Raw genomic sequence first — 19,946 nt, 5'->3', positions numbered from 1 at the left:
AGGGCACCGCTCAAAGGGGTGATCAGTGGGGTAGTGTTGAATGTAGAGGTGGATCAAATGAAAAATAATATTCCTAGTGTTTGTGATGCCGGACATTTGGTGAGATGTACACCCTGTGCCAATGCCAAGACTGAGAATAACCTGTCTGTCTTGTTGAGCTTTTACACAGAGTTTCTACCTGATATGGCCAGGTTAGGTTATATTTGCTATTCTGCGAGGGCCTATGTTCCAAACCCATTACGGTGCTTTAGGTGCCAAGGATTCAGACATGTTGCAGCAGTGTGTAGAAGAGAGATCCCACGATGTGAGAATTGTGCAGGAGGGCATATGTCAACTGTGGGGGCGCCCATGCAGTTGGGGATCCGAAGTGCCCTGTGAGAGAAAGACATGTTGAGATTACCAGAGATGGAATGGGGCAAAAAGTGTCATATGCTGAGGCAGTGAAGAAAAGAAAAAAAAGAACACAGAATGGGCATCAACACTGTCACATGACCCGAGTGGTTGGATGAGTGAGGTCAAATGACCTGACCTTGACCCAAGGGTGAGTGATTCGACTGGGAGCCCCCCAGTGAGTAGGCCTGAAGAGAGAGGTGCAAAGCAGATGAGTTTTAGTAAGGTTGGATTTCTTGCGTTTATAGCGATGGTGATCAATTGCACTGCACTGATGGAGTGGAAATCACAGAAGATAGATGTGATAGCAGATAAATATTTAAGTATGAGAGATTTTCAGTGCAGAATGGCTACAGGAAGTTTTGAAAATAGGGGTTCCATCCTCCCAGGCCGCTGGCTTGGTGTAGGATCGTTTAGGGCCAAAGTAGTAGTATGGAGGGGTGGGTTTTTGAGGATAGTGTATAAGTGCAGGCTTAGATGATTTTTGTTGACCAAAATGTGCAATTCGCACTCCGACCTGAGAAAGGCAGCAATATGCAACACAGCGTCTAGTCTGCCGGCAATTCACACGGAGAAGAAGAAAAAAACAGCCTTCCCATCGACTCCTCCCATAAGCATCATTTATTGGATAATTGCCCTGAACTACTTTGAATAATAGTTATCTGATTGGCTGTTCATACCTCGAGTGATTGAAAACCCGCGCTTTACGAACTTTTCTAGACTATCTAAAAAAATAACAACACAAATTGTGTATCTTTCCAAGATAATATTTAGCATTCAACTACTCACGAAGTCGTCACTAAACTCGATACAGTGGCGAGTGCATTGCGTGTAACTTTAGGAGTCGGCGGGTTTTTGTTTCAACTCTTCCTTAGCAACCAACTTCAATACAGCAAGGAAAAGTCAACACAGCTGTTAGCGAGCTAGTTTGCTAATAAGCCCATTTCAGGTTTACAGATAAAAAGGTGAGTTTTGGCCAGGTAAAAGTGAATTGTCTAATTTGGTGTGAAGCTAATTCATACGCTTGCAACATCTATCATTAATTTCTAAATTGTAATTATTTCGCCTATATTGCCTTGCCTCCCTTTATATTACCTAATTTGCACACGCTGTATATATACGTTTCTATTGTGTAATTGACTGTACGTTTGTTTATTCCATGTGTAACTCTGTGTCGCACTGCTATGCTTTATCTTGGCCAGGTCGCAGTTGTAAATGAGAACTTGTTCTCAACTGGCCTACCTGGTTAAATAAAGGTGAAAGGGGGGGAAAAAAAAACGCTAGCTACCCTAACTAGGTGGTAGTAGTTAACGTTAGCTTGCTAGCTACCTGTGTAGAAGGGGAATAGCGACCTCCGGTCCAGGGCGTGACTGGAGTCACTATACTTTGGTTACTTACCAGAATAAAGTTGTTGCTCGAGTGCTGACAGACATTTCTCAGAATGCGCCGGGTGTCATTCGACGTTCCTCCAATATACGAAATCGAGTAATACGAAATGTTCACTACGCGATGCATGTTAAGGTAGCCTGGTGGTTAGTGTTGGGTCAGTAACCGAAAGGTTGCGAGATTTAATCTCCGAGCTGACAAGGTAAAAATCTGTATTTCTGCCCCTGAACAAGACAGTTAACACACTGTTCCCCGGTAGGCCGTCATTGTAAATAAGAATGTGTTCTTAAATGACTTGCCTGGTTAAAAATGAATAAATCAGAGCTAGTGAAGCCAGTCACTAGAACAGCGGAGTAGTGAGCGCTTACGACGCCCTGGACCAGAGCTAGGGTGGGGACAACAAAGGTTTACTGTACCAGAAACCCCATCTGTTACAGCTGAATAACGTACATCCTTTCCATAGACCAAAGCCCACAATGTCGCTGAGGACTGAGTCCCGTTGGACAGAGAATCAAGGCAACCCTCGTGCTAAAGGGGACACTGTTTATGTTGTCAAGGATGACTCCTCGGACCTCCTGGAGGATGACTCATTTGACCTAAACAAGTCCTATCCATGTGTCGGGAGGCCACTGTACAAGGGCCAGGCTCTAGAACGCTGGCGGTTTCCTGGATCCATAGCAGGTGTGTGTCTGGCTGCTTCCTGCAACTGCCTCCTCTACATGGGTGGATTCATTAGTCAGATTCCGTTGGGCTGTTGAAAAACGTTTTGCAACAGAAACCGTTTACTCTAGGAACTAAACTGGGAAGAAGCCTACCTGAATTTGCCAAATAAGCTTGATTTCATTGCTAAACGTTTTCTGTTTTGAACTTTTTGCAACGGAATCTGTCTAATGAATACACCCTCAGGTGTTACCCTCTAGCTCGTACTTGTGGAATAGGAGTTAACATGGGACTGTCAAACGCAATGGCTGTGATGTGTCTGGCAGTGCTTAGGTTTACCTACAGCTGAGATGGTAATCTCTAGCCAGAACACAATTGAGAGGCTGTGGCATCACAACGCAGTGGGAACAGGCTAATACACTATCACTACTAGTTAATGTCAACCCGTTTGTTTTAGCTTGTCATCACTAGACCCTATACTGTACATCGTAACCCTTTCATTTCTCTAGGTGATTGTCAGAACTCCTGTAGCTCTGTGGCTATGAGAGACATTCAGATCCCCAGCCGGCATGGCTCAGGATCACACAGCCAGTCAGACTCGCTGTCCACTGCGTCTGAGTCAGACAGAACCCTGCTCAGCCTGCTGACCTGTGCAGGAGGCTTTGCGCTCTCAGGACCTCCAGCGGTCCACAACCCCAACAAGGCAGTCCTCACTGTAGACTGCAAGAGCACAAAGGTAGGGTCACGATATGACTGCAATTGGGCTATATATATATCAAATGCTCTCTTACAATGCCAATCAGTTTAAATGTATATGAACTTGAAACTTAAAGGCTTAGGGCAGTCAAATGTGTTCCTTCATACTGTGAAAATGATAATGCCATTGTAGTGTAAGAACTGTTTGAATAGACTGCCTGACATTTCAGCTGGTTTTGGTGGGATGGCGTTTTGGCCTTCCTGGTGACATCACCAGGTGGTAAATTTAGTTCAAACAAGAGCTCTAAACCCCTCTGCCAATCACAGCCAGTCTTCAGTTTTCCCCTCCCCACTCAGACCAGTCTGACTGTCCTAGCCTAGCCTTGCTTGAGAAATTTCTCTTTGCTAAGAAGCTTCTTTTTTTTTTATATATACAAGTTATGTAGGAGTCTTTGTTTTATGGCTAAAGATATATCATTTGCACACGAGGCAATTATTATAATTTTTTACAATTTTAGATATTGGCTGCAAATGTGAAGGCATGCGCACTGTTTGAGTGCACCAGCGATGATCTGATTGGACAAAAGCTGTCCTGCTTCCTGAAGAAGACCAATCAGGTCCTGGAAGAAGCTTTAAGTGAGGGGTGTCTTCAGACAGATGGAAATGTAGCAGTGGTGTCTGGGAAAGTGGTAAGAATGATTTTGCAAATAAAGGCTCAATTGTTTTCCTTCTGCACAGCCCTCGGTTGCTTGTCAAATTATTATTCTGTCTTGCTTAAGAGTACAGACAATATCACATCCTTAGATCACGGCATTGAGATGACTCCTGTTTTCTTCTCTGTGAAGTTGGATGCAGTGAGCCAGTGTGGTACTGAGGTCCCAGTGTCTGTATGGACCCAGAGACAGTCACAGCAAGGACAGCATTGCCTGGTCATGATGGAGCGTGTGGAGAGAATCTCAGCCCATGTCTCCTTCTCACAAGATGTAAGTTACACAGATTCCAAGATGTGGTTTAGAGTGGCAGCTGACATCCTGCAAAACTCAAGTCATTTCTAGGTCATATTCTGTAAGGGCACACAGCACATGTTCTGCAACATAAGTCCAGGTAGTCCCTGTCTGTGGTTCAGTATGGTGCCTATAAATACAACCACAAGGCCTCTGTAGCCTGACTCGATGAGCGATTGCGTTTTCTTCCAGGGGAGCATCCTGAGCTGTGACCTGGTCTTTGCCCATCTGCATGGTTACAGGCAGACTGAGGAGCTGACAGGGATGCCTATCAGAGAGATGATCCCCTCTCTACAGATCCCCCTCCACAGCCGCGCTCTGCCCAAGGTCAGTATACACACACACCATAGAGAGCACTGGTTTAACCCTGAGGTAACATCTCCCTTCCCTCAGATGCTGAGGGTCCAGAGGGTGTCCAGTCGATGCAGGGGGGGCACCTCCCTCCTCCTCTGTATTAAACTCCAGGGGGCAGTGGTGTGTGGTAAACCCCAGCAGCTGAAGGATGGGTTGGGCTGCCCAGAACCCCAAAACACCCCTGGTGGACCTGAGGACCAGCAGGGTTCCCCCGTCTCCTCCCCAATCTGCAGAGCACCACAGCCAGAACATTGTGAAAATGGAAAGGAACTGTCCTCTGGTAGAACAGTGCTCTTCTCATTCCCGATTCTCTGAGAAATGTTACTATAGAATTGTTTGTATATAAGTTAGGTAGTTTGTGCGCAAGCGATTTCTTGCACACAAAAAATCAGTAATTGATATCTAAATATCTTGTCTGTACGCCATGCCATCTGTCAGGAGTTAAAGAGAACAGCAGCCTCCTCTCCCCTGGTTCGGGGCTGGTCTATTCTGGGACGGTGTGGGTGTTCGCCCCTCTCAGTGGTCTCCTCACCCTCCACCCTGATGGCTCTATCAACAGCATCCACAACCACCTGTCCCTCAGTCTCCTGGGCTTTGGGAATGCGGAGCTACAGGGGAAGGTATTAAACTAATTCTTCTCATACACTGGTTTAATGCAATGTATTTAGAAAGCTTTTTATTTTTTATTTTTACTTTACATCAGCAAATGTCAGTGCTATACAGAAACCCCTCCTACCCCCCCCCCCCCCTTAAGGAATAAGTCCTGAGGGTCTGTGAATATACCATGGCTAAGGGCTGTTCTTATGCATAATGCAACCTCAGAGATACCTTATTGCTATTATAAATTGGTTACAAATGTAATTGAAACAGTAAGAATATTTTGCCAAACCTGTGGTATACAGTTTGGCTAAAAGCCAATGGTATATCAATCAGCCAATGCTTTTCTAATATACCCAATATTCATCAGTATCATAATTATGAGCTCTGTGGCCTTCGTTGTTATTGGCTGATGCAAACTAGACTCCTTTTATGGTCCTAGATTCACCCAGCTGTAGAGGGTTCTGTAATGTAGCTCTAGTTTCTACTCCAGGGTTGGTGGGTCAATTCAGAAAGTAAACCGTTCCAATTCCAGGTTTTCCTCATTGACGTGAATTGTAACTGTCTTTGTCATGTGTCCTACAGGATGTCACGTTCCTGATTCCTGCTTTCTATGATTGGTTTTGTGGCTTGGAGAACAGTGCCATTACCCCACACCAACAACCAGAGGGTGGGCTTCTACACACTCACACTAACTCATCACACCCCTCCTACACAGGTGACTCATCTGTAGTTCAGTTTCTCTCCATCATAGGGCAGTGTTCTTCTCCCCCAGTTCTTGATGGCTGTTGTAGTGTATGCAGGCTTTTGTTCATCCGAGCACTAACAACTGATTCAGCAAGTCAACTATTAATCAAAGACTTTGATTATCCCAAATTTTGTACAGATGTGCTATCTTAATTTGACCAGTTTCTCACAGGGAAATGATCCTGCAGCAACAGGAAATGTGAATTATATCCACTTATAATTAATATACACTTTTGTAGGGGTTGATACATTAAGTCTGACAATTTTTTTACTTTAGAAGCTTTTTAAACATTCAATAAACTATTTGCATTTCCTGCTGTGCAGTTATAGTGCTCAAATTAGGATAGTATGTCTAAGTGCTGGTCTAGCACAAATGTCCCCAGAACCAGGTGTGAGGAACTCCCTGTTGTCGAGCTGAACACTGTAGTGACGGAGACACGAGGCCTCTGGACCTCAAAGCCAGTTCCAATATTTTCACTGCATAATCGGACTGATTTTAGCCCTGGGACACCAGGCGTGTCCAGTTATCAGGTAGAACAGAAAGCCAGCAGGCTCTGGCCCTTGTAGACCAGGTATTCCCAAACTGGGGTACGCACAATGCTGTCGGGGGGTACGCCAAATAAAAATGTGATTCGCATTTAAAAATTCTATCACATTTTATAGTTTCCAACGGGGCTATGTATTTGGGTGAGGTTCTCACCTGAGTAGCCTCACTTCACTGCCAAAAATAAAATTCGACCATCTATTCAGCAAAATAATAACAATGTCAAATACAAGTAGCCAAGTAATTAACGTCCAATCGCATTAACCGTTACCCTCTCGCGAGAATTCTACTAATGTTGGTGATGGTTGCTGCTGCTCATTCTGTTTGCTCAAATAGATAAATGGTTAAAGTAAGGACAGGTCTATAGACACCTACCAGCTCTACTGGGAGCACTGCACCTACCAGCTCTACTGGTAGTACTGCACCTACCAGCTCTACTGGGAGCACTGCACCTACCAGCTCTACTGGGAGCACTGCGCCTACCAGCTCTACTGGGAGCACTGCACCTACGAGCACATCCAATGTTAGCATCAGTAATTCTACATTTGTTGTTAGCCCAGCTAGCATGGACACTGACAGTTGTGAATCTGATGCAGCTGAAGAGCTACTGGCCCCTTACCCGGCAAAGCACCGAACAACAAAGGGACGTTGGACCATCGACGAGGAGCAAATATAATGATAACTACATTGACTTGGCATTCACTTATATTGGGAGTAGTGCCTTTCCTCAGCCACAGAGTACTTTTGTACTTCTGCACATAAACACAATCTCACAACTCGCTGAAACCATCAATGTTGCGCATAGATTTAGAAACAAAATATGTAAATTTGAAAAATACGTTTTTTTTTTTTTTTTTTTTGTGAGAACTAAGACAACTTGACTAAGACGTATAAAAGCCACATATCATTTAAGAAAGGGAAAGGCCGAAAACTATTCTGACAATACCTTCATCAAACTGGTTCACGATGCATCAGTGACATGGCAGGAGATGTTTTGAAACAATTACTGCTTTGCATGCAAGCCAGTGAATTATGTGTTACAGCTGGATGAGTCAACAGAAGTGGCGGGCTTGGCACAGCTCCTGGTATGTCTGTTAGGTTTATGGGGGATCAGTTCAGGAAGACATCCTCTTCTGGAAACCAGGACAACAGGAGAGGGTATTTAAGTACAGGACAGCTTTATGACATCAAATGGACTTTGGTGGTCAAGATGTGTTGGTATCTGTACTGATGACGCAAAAGTTGTGACCGGGAGACATAGTGGCGTGGTAACGCGTGTGCAAGCAGTTGCTCCCGACTCCACTTGGGTACACTGCAGCATCCACCGAGAGGCTCTTGCTGCCAAGGGAATGCCTGACGGCTTGAAATACATTTTGGACACTACAGTGAAATGGTTAACTTTGTTAAAGCAAGGCCCCTGAACTCGTGTATTTTCTGCACTATGCAACGATATGGGCAGCGACCATGTAACGCTTTTACAACATACAAGTGCGCTGGTTATCAAGTGGCAAAGTAGACTTTTTTTTTAAATTGAGAGACGAGCTTAGTTTTCTTTACTGACCATAATTTTCACTTGTCTGACTGCTTGCATGATGAGTTTGTCACACGACTGGCCTATCTGGGTAACGTTTTTTCTCGCCTGAATGATCTTGATCTAGGATTACAGTGACTCTCGGCAACTATATTCAATTTGTGGGATTAAATTGAGGCTATGATTAAGAAGTTAACAAGGACAACACACAGGTCTTTCCATTTATGATTTAAAAAAATTGTGTGCAAATGAACGCAACCTTAAGTGCTTTGCTATATGACAATGTGAGTGAGTTGGGTGTGCAATTACGCAGGTACTTTCCCAAAATGGATGACGCAAACAACTGGATTCCTTATCTGTTTCGTGCCCTGCCTCCAGTCCACTTACCGATATCTGAACAAGAGCCTCATCAAAATTGCAACAAGCGGTTCTGTGAAAATGTCATCAGCAGCCACTACCAGATTTCTGGCTTGGATTGCGCTCAGTATCTTGCCTTGGTAAATCACGCTGTTAAGACACTGATGCCCTTTGTAATCACATACCTAATGTGAGAGTGGATTCTCAGCCCTCACTAGCATGACAACTAAATACAGGCACAGACGGTGTGGAAAGTGATTTTAAGATAAGACTCTCCAAAACAACCCAACATTGCAGAGTTGTGTGCATCATTTCAAGCACACGGTTCTAATTAACCTGTGAGTTATTCACAAATTTCAACAATTGTGTTTGAGATGGCAAAATTATTTATTAGTGCCCTAGTCCTTTAAGAGTTCTGTCACTTCCCACGAGCTGGGTTGTGACAAAGTCGCACTCATTCTTAGGTTTAATAAATGTATCATATACTGTGGCAGGCTTACAATGATGGCAAAAACAACATTTGAGAGCGCTGGTGCTGGAGGGAGTATGCAGCTGGAGGTTGAATGGTTGAAGGGGTATGGGACTATAACGTTTGGGAGCCACTGTTGCTGGGGAAGAGTTGAAAAACGCTGCTCTATTGGTTTAGCACCAGGGCAGGAAAAATCCTCTAATCCAACTGGTGCGTTCCACTCCATGAAACGACTCTATTGGATGGCCGCCTGCTATGGGTGTTAGTCAGATTCCTTGTTTTTCCTTCATCTCCAGTAAACGAAGCATTTAACTCTGTTCCCCTTCCAGACCCCTGTGTATACTCTGGTCATCCTGTCCCTGCTGCTAGCACAGTCGCCCATCCCATTCCCACATTCCCAATGGGAGGCCAACTTCAACAGGGTAAAGTTTGGCTCTCACTCATCACTAACGTGCATTTCCGAAGTGTTACTAGTGCTCGTGTTACTCATGAAATCCATTTCCTTTCTACATTGTCAGTGTGTTCTGCCTCCATGCATCATTTAAATGTGATCTTCCTGGTTTTCATTGCTTTGTTGATTTTTCATGTTCACTGGGTTTGTCATCTCAAATCTTATAGTTTTTTTTCTAGAATCCAAGTAATGCAGTCAAAAGGGAATAACAATCCTGAGTAATTAGATTTGGGGTTTCTGGCTGTCTAGACCCCAGTTCTCTGGCTGGTGACATGGCCGTGGTGCAAAAGGCAGAACAGGGGAGAAACCTCTCCACTGGGAAGGGCAGGATCTTCACTGGCTCCAGTATCAGACTGGAGCAGCAGGGCAGCACTCCCTCCACCCTGGACCCTCCGGAGGTTACCTCCACACCCATGATCAGGTACGTCACCTATGGACAAGTTCAGTCCTGAAATGAACATGTAGTGTGGGGGTGTCCTATCCCCTTTGGTTTTCATATTGGTTTTAATTTCCACCTTCTGACACCTGACTTCCCACTTGAATGAATCAGACACAAACTTAAAGGCAATGATCAAAGTCAGCAGATGAGAGGCCCTGAGGTAGGCCAGTTGCTAACCTAATAAAAATGTTGTGGGTGTATATGAAGTGTTTAATGATAGTTCGGCCCCGTCCCATATCAACCACTGTCAGTGTTTCTGTAGGCTCTAGGTGCCTAACTAGGTTTCTCTCCACAGGGTTGATGACACTGCAGAACTGATGAAAGAAGCTGCACAGGTGGCCCCGTGTCCCAGCCAGTGTGACAGTGGAGACGACACCCACGACCTGCTACAGTCCTTTGCCCAGGTTGAGAGAGGCGAGGTACTCTGCCTGTCACTCACTCACCCTCTAACCTGTAGCCCAGGAGGGCAGCCCCTTAGTGGAGTGGGACCAGGTGTGAATTAGCTAACAAATTGTGATTTAAAAAATAAGAAGAATTTGACAGTTTGACGTCCAAATTCACTTCTAATTTTCCTCTGCGAATGGACTTTAATTTGTATTACTTAAGGCACTCCAACCATGGATGAGTGCAGCCGAGCACGGCCCTGCCGCCCTACCCCATACCATGCCAAAGGCCCCCAGCAGCTGTGTGACCTGTCAGCCATGCAGGACTCCAGCTTCGAGGTGATCTCCCTGGGTAGCCGGTCCTCCTCAGGGTTCTGTGAGAAGTGGGCTGGGTGTCATGGGGGGTCCAGCCCGACGGCGGCCACCTCCCGCACAGACCAGGTTGTGGACTCGGCCAGCTGCTACCTGGACCTGGACACCAATGGGGAGCTGGTGACCCGGGCCATGGCCGACCTGAACCTGAGTGGAGTTCTAGAGTTGCTTAGTGTTGGAGGTGATGATGACTTCTCCCATACCTCGGTTGATACCGCCGAGCTCCTGCGTACCCCTTCGCCGTATGTGGTCGAGTCCGACCAGGAAGAGGGACCCGGATGTGTGGAGGTCCGGAACAGTCTATTGAAAGGACTGGCAGGGGAGGACGAACGTGACCAGTGGGCTGTGTTCTCTGTTCTCCACAATGTCCAAATCCAGGACTCTAGACAGATGAATGGAGAGATGCAGTTGATCTCGGATGCCCCTCCCAACACCTCCACCCCTAAGAAGCAGCAGGAGAATGAGTGCTCCATGGCCCCACAGCACATCACAGAGGGGAGCTATGATGGAAGTGTTTACCACAGGGATGGAACAAGAATCGGTTGGTACCTCTTCACAAGCTCTCACTTAGCTTTTATCTTTGAGAAGAGCTGAGCTTCCAGGTCTAGAGCATCTCCTAAAGATGGTGTGTGTTATCAGCTCTGTGGTACTCGATTACAAAGTTGTTTTTAGAACTACGAGGATGAGTTATAGCATCTCTCTCTCTCTCTCTTTCCTCCAGAGGTGCAGTGTGAGATTCGTAGGGCTGAGCTTCATGGGGCTAGGTGTGTGTTCTGTGTGTGGCTGAGCAGGCCTGGACAGCAGGAGGCCATGTTGCATCATAGTGGCGTCTACAGCAACAGAGCTTCACTACAAAACTCATCCTCACTCAGTCTGGGAGAGGTCAGTATTCAGTCTGTAAACTCCTGCTTAAATCTGGAAAAATCACCTTTTTTATTTAATTATTTGGTTGATTTTGACAGGTTGACAGATTTGCTTTCACCCGGTCTGGTAAAGAGAGGAATATTCTGCTGCCAACATTGATTTCACACTGCTTTACTTCCACATTTTGTAACGAAGTCAGCTTAAAATGGATAGACTTTTCTATTTTATCTACACAATACTCTCGTCAAACTGGATGAGAAATCATATTTGTGAAATAAAACGCCCTCTTGATTAGATAGTTTTGACTCGGCGCATTGAATACCAAGTTAGACTCTCCTTTGACAGTGTTTACACTCTTTCTGGGTCAGTCCCACACCTGGATTGTACAATATTTGCACGGTCTTTTAAATTCTTCAACCTCTGTCAAGTTGTTGATCATTGCTAGACAGCCATTTTCAAGTCTTGCCATAGATTTTGAATCCAAGTCAACTTTAATTAGGCCACTCGGGAACGTGTAATGTCGTCTTGGTAAACTCCACTGTATTTGGCTTTTTTTTTTTTTGTCCTGCTGAAAGGAATGTTTGTTGGAAAGCAGACTGAACCAGGTTTTCCTCTTTTCTTTTATCATAAATTCCCTAGTCCTTGCCAGTGACAAGCATACTATAACACGATGCAGCCACCACCATGCTTGAGAATATGAAGTGGTACACTCGGATGTTGAATTCTCCCCAAACGTACCACTTTGTTAGTACATGATGATAATCCCAATTTAACTTTAGTTAAGTGCAAACCACATGCATCCTGTGCAAACAAGATGCATGTTTTTGAATATTATTTTGTTTTCTTCCTGTCCAGCCTTCCTCTTCACTCAGCCAATTAGGTTAGCATTGTGGAGTAACTACGATGTTGTTCCACTGCCATTAAACTGTTTTAGTCCCCATTGGCCTCATGGTGAAATCCCTAAGCGGTTCCTTCCTATTTGGCAACGGAGTTAGGCAGGACGCCTGCCTAACATTATCTTTGTAATGACTGGGTGTATTGATACACCATCCAAATTGTAATTTATAACTTCACCATGCTCAAAGGGATATTCAATGTCTGTTTTCAGTTTATTTTGACCCAAGTCATAGTCATTCAATAATCATTAACACTATTGCACACAGTGAGTGCATGTGACTTGTGATTTGTTCAGGAAATGTTTACTCCTGAACTTATTTAGGCTTGCCATAACAAAGGGGTTGAATACTTATTGACATTTCGGGTCCCTTTTAATTTTTTATATGTATTTTTTTATTTTATTTAGACGTTTCCACTTTGTCACTGGCCTACATACACAATGCCTATGTCATGTTTTAAATTTGGGCTGTAACACAACAAAATAATGACAGTCAAGGGTTATGTTTACTTTCTGAAGGCACTTTATTTGTATATTTTGACTCAGGCGATCTTGGAGGCCAGCCGTGGCGGTGCCGGTGAGGCGCTGCTCTCCACTTTGGACCTGGACCATTCCCGTGCATGCGATGGGCAGTTCTCAGAGCTGTACCAGCCGCTCCACGCCGTGGGGAAAGGGGCCTTCGGCTTCGTGTGGCAGGCTTGCAGGCGCTCTGACGGAGAGAAGGTGAGACTGACTGGGGACTTGTTACATTTTCACTAGTAAAGGTGAAGAACAACCACTCGCACACCTTATGAGTACCATAACGTGTCTTTATGGAGGGGAGTGTATTTAAAAAAATATATAAATATATATAATAATTATACAATGTGACTCAAAATAGCTTTGAATTCCAGGTAATTGTACGACCTCAATGTGGTATCTTCATGCTCACAAGGTTTCACTGCATCCAAATTCAGTTTTCGGAAAGGTAACTCATGGATTTCTGTATTCAAATAGTGTGATTGTCCCTCCTATGTTTGTAGGTGGTGGTGAAGTTTATCAGGAAGGGAAGGATAGTCAGTGAATGCTGGGTGGATGACCCCTTGCTGGGCCGCGTCAGCCAGGAGGTCGCCATACTCACCCGCCTGACACACCACAACATCGTCAAGGCAACAACTTTTTTTAGTTTGTTTGTGCCATGTTTTTAATGTGGGCTACCACTGAGAACCACATCTCCTCCATACAGAATAACAAATCTTCCACAACAGTTTAGTCTCTTTTCCTAACATATATCTGTTTATTCTCTCTCTCATCTGTGTTGCAGGTCCTGGAGGTGTTTGAGAACGAGGGTTACTTCCAGATGGTGATGGAAAAGCATGGGGATGGTCTGGACCTGTTTGAGTTCATAGACAAACAGCCCCAGCTGGACGAGCCTCTGGCCAGCTACATCTTTAGACAGGTACGGGACAGGAAGACAGAGGAAGAATGGTCTCTTTGCACCTGTGTGTAGAAGGGAAACTATGGACAGAAAAAATGTGATGGGTATTGTGTGAAATGTCACCATTTTCTGTCTCACCATCTCTTCAGTTGGTGGCAGCAGTGGCGTATCTGAGGAACAGAGACATCCTCCACCGGGACATCAAGGATGAGAACATCATCATTAACACAGAGTTCCACATCAGACTCATAGACTTTGGCTCTGCTGTCCCGCTGGCTCCAGGGAAGCTGTTCTACACCTTCTGTGGCACGCTGGAGTACTGCTCCCCAGAGGTGCTGAAGGGCAACCCGTAAGTACACAGGGTTTGTTTCTGGATCAAGAAGGGGCTTAGGTGATGGCGTCGCAGGGGCATGACGGGAGTTGTGGCAATGGGGCGCGGCTGAATTTAAATAAGCTTTTTAGGGGCCCTCATCTTGGCGGTGTAGAAATGTCTGAATTTAAGCCAATTTCCTGCAATTATACACTATTTTGGTATTTTATTAGGATTGCTGTTGCAAAAGCAGCATTATGCCATGGTGCTGACATTTTGATGTTTTAAAGCTAATTTTGTGCAATTCTATGCATTTTGCCATGGCTAATGCTGTGTTTTGCGTAAACGTAACACAATCAATATGGCTAAATTCATTGTTTTGGGACATTTCAATTCTTGGCTGATAAGCATTTCTTTTGCTGACTGTTCATTTTTCCAAGATTTATATTTTTTCCTACATGTGTTATCTTGTTTTAATCATTATAATTTTATACAAGGTGTTTTTCCATTTCCCCCAAAAAATAAAATGCAGAAAAATCCCTATAAACACACACTGCCACTTGTCATAAGTCCAACACGGGCTGAGGGGTTAGCGTACTCAACTGTTAGGACAAAACAGTTTTTGCAACATGATTTTATAAAACTAGGAAATACCGAATGAGAGCAATCCTGTACATGGTGGTCCTTTGTTGTTTACTGTGGGTTCCTTGTTTACTGTGGGTTCCTCCCCTGTGTTGCGTAGCTACGGCGGTCCAGAGCTGGAGCTGTGGTCTCTGGGGGTGCTGCTCTACACATTGCTGTTCGGTGAGAACCCTTTCTGTGACATGGAGGAGACCCTGCAGTCCAAACTCAAGCCCCCCTTCCCTGTCTCTCCAGGTAGGACGTCCAGTCAGAAACCGGTGTAATAGTGGGTACCGGGTTACCAAGATTAAGATTTCCTGTTTCCTGGGATAAATAACTGCTAGAAACCTAACTTGTTTCTACGAACAGCATGACATGTAATGAACTGTTAAATTATACTCAACAACAATATATAAATGGAACATGTTAAGTGTTTGTTTCTTGAGATGAAATATCCCAGAAACGGTCCATATTCACACAAATTGGCAGGCATAGGTTACGGACAACGAACACAATTTTATCGATTGCAATTTTAGTGACAAGATCCTGAGGCCCATTCTTGGTGCAATTTAACCGCTACCATCACCGTGTGTTTTATCATGCTATGTCGCAAGGATCTGCACAATTCCTGGAAGCTGAAAATGTCTCGGTTCTTCCATTGGCCTGCATACTCACCAGACATGTCACCCATTGAGCATGTTTAGGATGCTCTGGTTCGCCTGTACGACAGCATGTTTCAGTTCCTACAATATCCAGTGACTGCGACAACCAATGAGGAGAGGGAAAACATTCCACGGGCCCCAACGTGTACGTGACAAAGGAACTAGTCGTGGACTAGAGATGAAGGAAGGCCGACCACGCCCCCATTCACATCGACAGGGCTGTAGTGCAGCGTGTCCACGTCACCAACAAACTATCATGGTCCAAAGACAGTCGTGAAGAGCTCACAACACATTTTCCTTCTCTGGAGACTGAAGATTTGGCATGGGTAATCAGATCGTCAGTTCTTTGGCTGCACCGTCAAGAGCATCCTGACCGGTTGCATCACCGCCTGGTATGGCAAATGCTCTGCATCTGACCGTAAGGCACTACAGAGGGTTGTGCATACGGCCCAGTACATCACCGGGGCCAAACTTCCTGCCATCCAGGACCTCTACACTTCAGAGGAAGGCCCCCCAAAAAATCTGAATCCAGTCACCCCAGTCATACACTGTTCTCTCTGCTAACGCATGACAAGCGATACTGGAACGCCAAGTCTAGGACAAAGGCTCCTTAACAGCTTCTACCCCCAAGCCATAAGACTGCTGAAAAATTAAGCAAATAGCCACCTGGACTATTTACGTTGACTCGCTGTTTATCTATGCGTAGTCACTTTACCCCTACCCACGTGAACAAATTACCTCAACTAACCTGTACCCCCTCACATTGACTTGATACCCCTGTATATAGCCTTGTTACTTTTTATTAATTTAGATATTTAACTCAATTTCTTAAACTGCATTAAGGGATTGTAAGCATTTCACAGGAAGGGCTACACCTGTTGTATTCGGTGCATGTGACAAATAATATTTGATCAACTCTGTAGGAGATTGTTGCGCTGCATGAGACAAATGGTCACCCCAGATACTGACTGGTTTTCTGATCCACGCATCTACTTTTTCTTAAAGTTATCTTTGACCAACAGATTCAGATCTGTATTTCCAGTCATGTGAATTCCATAGATTAGGGCCTAATGAATTTATTTAAATGGACTTTCCTTATGTGAACTTAGTAAAATTGTAAACTTGTATCTTGGCAAAAGAAATGTCAACTGCGGTTATTTTTAGCAAATTTAACGTGTAAATATTTGTATGAACATAAGATTCAACAACTGACAAACTGAACAAGTTCCATAGACATGTGACTAACCGAGATGGAATAATGTGTCCCTGAACAAAGGGGGGTCAAAAGTAAGTCTATTTGGTGTGGCCACCAGCTGCATTAAGTACTGCAATGCATCTACTCATGGACTGCACCCGATTTTGCCAGTTCTTGCTGTGAGATGTTACCCCACTCTTCCTCCAAGGCACCTGCAAGTTCCCAGACATTTCTGCGGGAATGGCCCTCACCCTCCGATCCAACAGTCCCAGACGTGCTCAATGGGTATGCCGATGATGTCTGAGGACATAACAGGCCTACAAGCTCTCAGTCCAGCCTCTGTCTATTGCGGACAGTCTGAGCACTGATGGAGGGTTTGTGCGTTCCTGGTGTTACTCGGGCAGTTGCCATCCTGTACCTGACCGGCAGGTGTGATGTACCGATCCTGTGCAGGTGTTACACGTGGTCTGGACAATCAGCTGTTCGTCCTGTCTCCCTATAGCGCCGTCTTAGGTGTCTCACAGTACAGACATTGCAATTTATTGCCCTGGCCACGTCTGCAGTCCTCATGCCTCCTTGCAGCGTGCACAGATGAGCAGGGACCCTGGGCATCTTTCTTTTGGTGTTTTTTTCAGTCAGTAGAAAGGCCTCTTTAGTGTCCTAAGTTTTCATGACCTTAATTGCCTACCGTCTGTAAGCTGTTAGTGTCTTAACAACCGCTCCACAGGTGCATGTTCATTAATTGTTTATGGTTCATTGAACAAGCATGGGAAACGGTGTTTAAACCCTTTACAATGAAGATCTGAAGTTATTTGGCTTTTTACAAATTCTTTGAAAGATATTTTTATTTTTGCTGAGCATATAAATCGGTATTGTCAGCATGCGCAATCATCCAATTTGTTTCTAATTTACACCACTATCTGGCTTTTTTCTCCTGCGGTTGGTTGCTTTTAAATCTGTGTGCACTCTGCCATCCTCTAGCATCAATTCCATTCATGTTGCCTCAAATGGCTAACCCTGATCAAGATAGATATACAGCATGTACAAAACAGTAACATCTTCCTAATATTGTGTTGCACGCCCTTTTTTTCCCTCAGAACAGCCATGTATATTAAACGGTCATTCATTAGTTAAATATACGTTTCTAACGGTCTTACACTCTGCTCTGGCCTATTTATATAGCTCTTGTGGAGTCCCAGGTAAAGCTACTACAATGGCTTAATTGGGAGGTTTTATTTTAGTTGTGTTTTTAGCGTTTCTTGAGCTGAGGGATTCTGAATGTTAAATGCAGCAACAACCATTCAATGGTAAGCAAATTATTCAAGTATGTCATTAGAATGAGGACAACTGAACTTTCATTTAACTGGGGAAGGAATGAAGTAATATGCAAATTGCGCAAAATTTAAAGGTAAGTTGTCAATCTACAATTTATAGCCTAGCAAAATGTATTAACTTTGTAGGCCACATGTCCTTCAACAGCATCGTTTGTTTTCAACTTCATGGGTTCAACGAGGTGTGTAATTCCAGTCAAATAATACAGTCCACACAAGATTACTGGAGCTTGTTTCATTTATTTACCCAAGAGCATACATCTCTCGACTTGTATATTTTTCTGTGTTGGATAACAGCACAAACTTGGTCTCATACATTTTAATGTAGGGCTCATCTGCCTCATGTAGCATCCAGCTTGTTTTCATGCCACTCAAATCCAGACCTGTATATGCTGTAATGGTTTTGGTGGGAAATACCAGGTTACCCAGGAGTTTTTTTTTTTTTATTAGTAAAATTGACCAACAGCCTATTTTATTTTTTTCCCATTTATTTTTTTTCTTCTCCACAACCGTGCTACTAAACAGTGCTGTGACTGGTGTCTGACCTCTTCCTGTGCTCCCCCAGACCTGCATGCTATGCTGTCAGGAATGCTGCAGCCTGACCCCCAACGGAGAATGACCCTGGAGCAGCTCCTGCTGCAGCCCTGGATTCGCCAGCCCATCTGCCTGGCTGACTACAGCTGGGAGGAAGTGTTCCCTTACAGCAAGAGCCACGGTCAGTGGAGGCGACGAGTCCCTCTTCTCTCCATTTATCACCCAATAGCTAAGCAAACGACAGCCACTTTAGTCTGTAGGGTACAGTGTCCATATTAGGACATCTGATTTTCACCCATAGTCACTTTCCTCTTGTCTTCACAGCTCCCCCACAGTACCACGAGTCTGTTCCTGGAGACTTTCTAGGCCAGGGCTTGTACCCGGACACTAGAGATGATTCTTCTCTTCCTTCTGATGATGACGATGAGAGGTCCATGGCCGCCATGACAACTGAGCTCATGAAGTACCTCTCTGATGAATGAGTTAACTTCAGTGGTGCATTTTAATCTTCTGACTTCCTCTCTCTCCTGGATCTCCTTCCCTTCATATACACTGCACTGATCTGTAAACCTGTCCATGTTCTCCTTCCTATGGGAAGGAGACAAGGGGTGGGAGAACCATTTTAGACTCGAGATGCACCCCAGATCCCATCATCGTATATCAGGACCTGGACTGACTGAAGAGACTCTAAATAGCAAGTGTGCTTTTACTACCAGAATAAATAAATACAGTTTTTAGAATGTGAATTGGGGGGAGATGTATCCTTAAAGTTATGTATATGAATACAACCAAAGAGGTACAGCAAAATAATGAGCTGAACATACAACACCTATGGGTGCCTTTATTTGCTGTAATGTATGTATTAGAGGGACTGTGGTATATTGGGTAATGAATGTAGTGTAGCTGCCAAAGCCTTATGGGTCATAAACTGAAGACCAGTTTCACTTCAAAATATAAAATGCACTGATGCCTCGAGCAGAGGGTTGACTGATTCAGGTGCCACTACTCGCCAACGAGCCAGATGATTCACTTTGCTTTTATCTGTTGTCTGATTTATATTAAACAATTATGTTAAAGAAGTAGTGGTGTTAACTGCTTATTTATGCTTGTCGTTAGTGAAAAATTGTAAGTCTTTCACGGTATTTCAATATTTAATTCGCATGCTTTTATCAGTTTGACTGTTTCCTGTTTCAACGTTGCAAATAAAATATACAAATATTTAAGCTAGAATCCTCGTTTGCTATTTTTTTTTTTTTTTTTTGTGGGGGCTGGGGTCGTCATTTACACCGCCCCTATTTTTATTTGGACCGTGAAGCTAAAACGAATTTGTCTATTGCAGCATTTTTGATATGTGTGAATGTTGAGGTAACGGTAAAGAATGCATTTGGGGGGGGTCTTGTACTTTATGTATGGGTACCTCCATTTTTGAAGGTGACAAGTATTTAGACAAATTCACTTAGTATTTTGTTAAAATGGTATTATTTGGTCCTAGCGCTCAATGACTGTCACGCTTGTGACTCGACTTGGTGGATGCATTTGTAGTTCTGTTTTGGATTATGTTGTGCCCATTAGAGATGAATGGTAAAAATATTGTCCGGTTTTATTGTGAATAAGTGTTTCTGAACACTTGTTCATTTAATGTCGACTCGGAAGAACATGAATTAATTGACGTTCGATGCCTGAAGAGCTTGCCCCCAAAACATGCTAACTTCTCACCATTACAGGGGAGGTTATCCT

The 19,946-nt window shown here is 44.2% G+C and overlaps 1 protein-coding gene across 2 annotated transcripts; it reads left to right on the top strand.

The window, feature by feature from the left end:
- Positions 1-1,075: 1,075 nt before the first annotated feature.
- Positions 1,076-19,439, top strand: pask (PAS domain containing serine/threonine kinase). 2 transcript variants are annotated; one of them, XM_021614001.2, is made up of 21 exons: positions 1,076-1,355; positions 2,240-2,457; positions 2,946-3,172; positions 3,651-3,821; positions 3,978-4,115; positions 4,329-4,463; positions 4,530-4,770; positions 4,929-5,110; positions 5,673-5,805; positions 9,065-9,157; positions 9,436-9,607; positions 9,921-10,117; positions 10,232-10,921; positions 11,102-11,262; positions 12,686-12,862; positions 13,162-13,287; positions 13,443-13,577; positions 13,706-13,905; positions 14,609-14,742; positions 18,241-18,390; positions 18,534-19,439. In XM_021614001.2, the coding sequence occupies exons 2-21, from the start codon at positions 2,253-2,255 to the stop codon at positions 18,689-18,691; spliced, it is 3,825 nt and encodes a 1,274-aa protein (XP_021469676.2). In that variant the 5' UTR covers positions 1,076-1,355; positions 2,240-2,252; the 3' UTR covers positions 18,692-19,439. The 2 variants fall into 2 exon arrangements, with proteins under 2 accessions (XP_021469676.2, XP_021469677.2); XM_021614002.2 differs by having other exon boundaries at positions 5,673-5,757; positions 18,534-18,956.
- The last annotated feature ends 507 nt before the right edge of the window (positions 19,440-19,946 follow it).

The sequence above is a fragment of the Oncorhynchus mykiss genome, chromosome 8 (assembly GCF_013265735.2).
Source record: "Oncorhynchus mykiss isolate Arlee chromosome 8, USDA_OmykA_1.1, whole genome shotgun sequence".
Lineage (NCBI taxonomy): Eukaryota > Metazoa > Chordata > Actinopteri > Salmoniformes > Salmonidae > Oncorhynchus > Oncorhynchus mykiss.
This window is presented reverse-complemented; position numbering and strand designations above follow the sequence as displayed.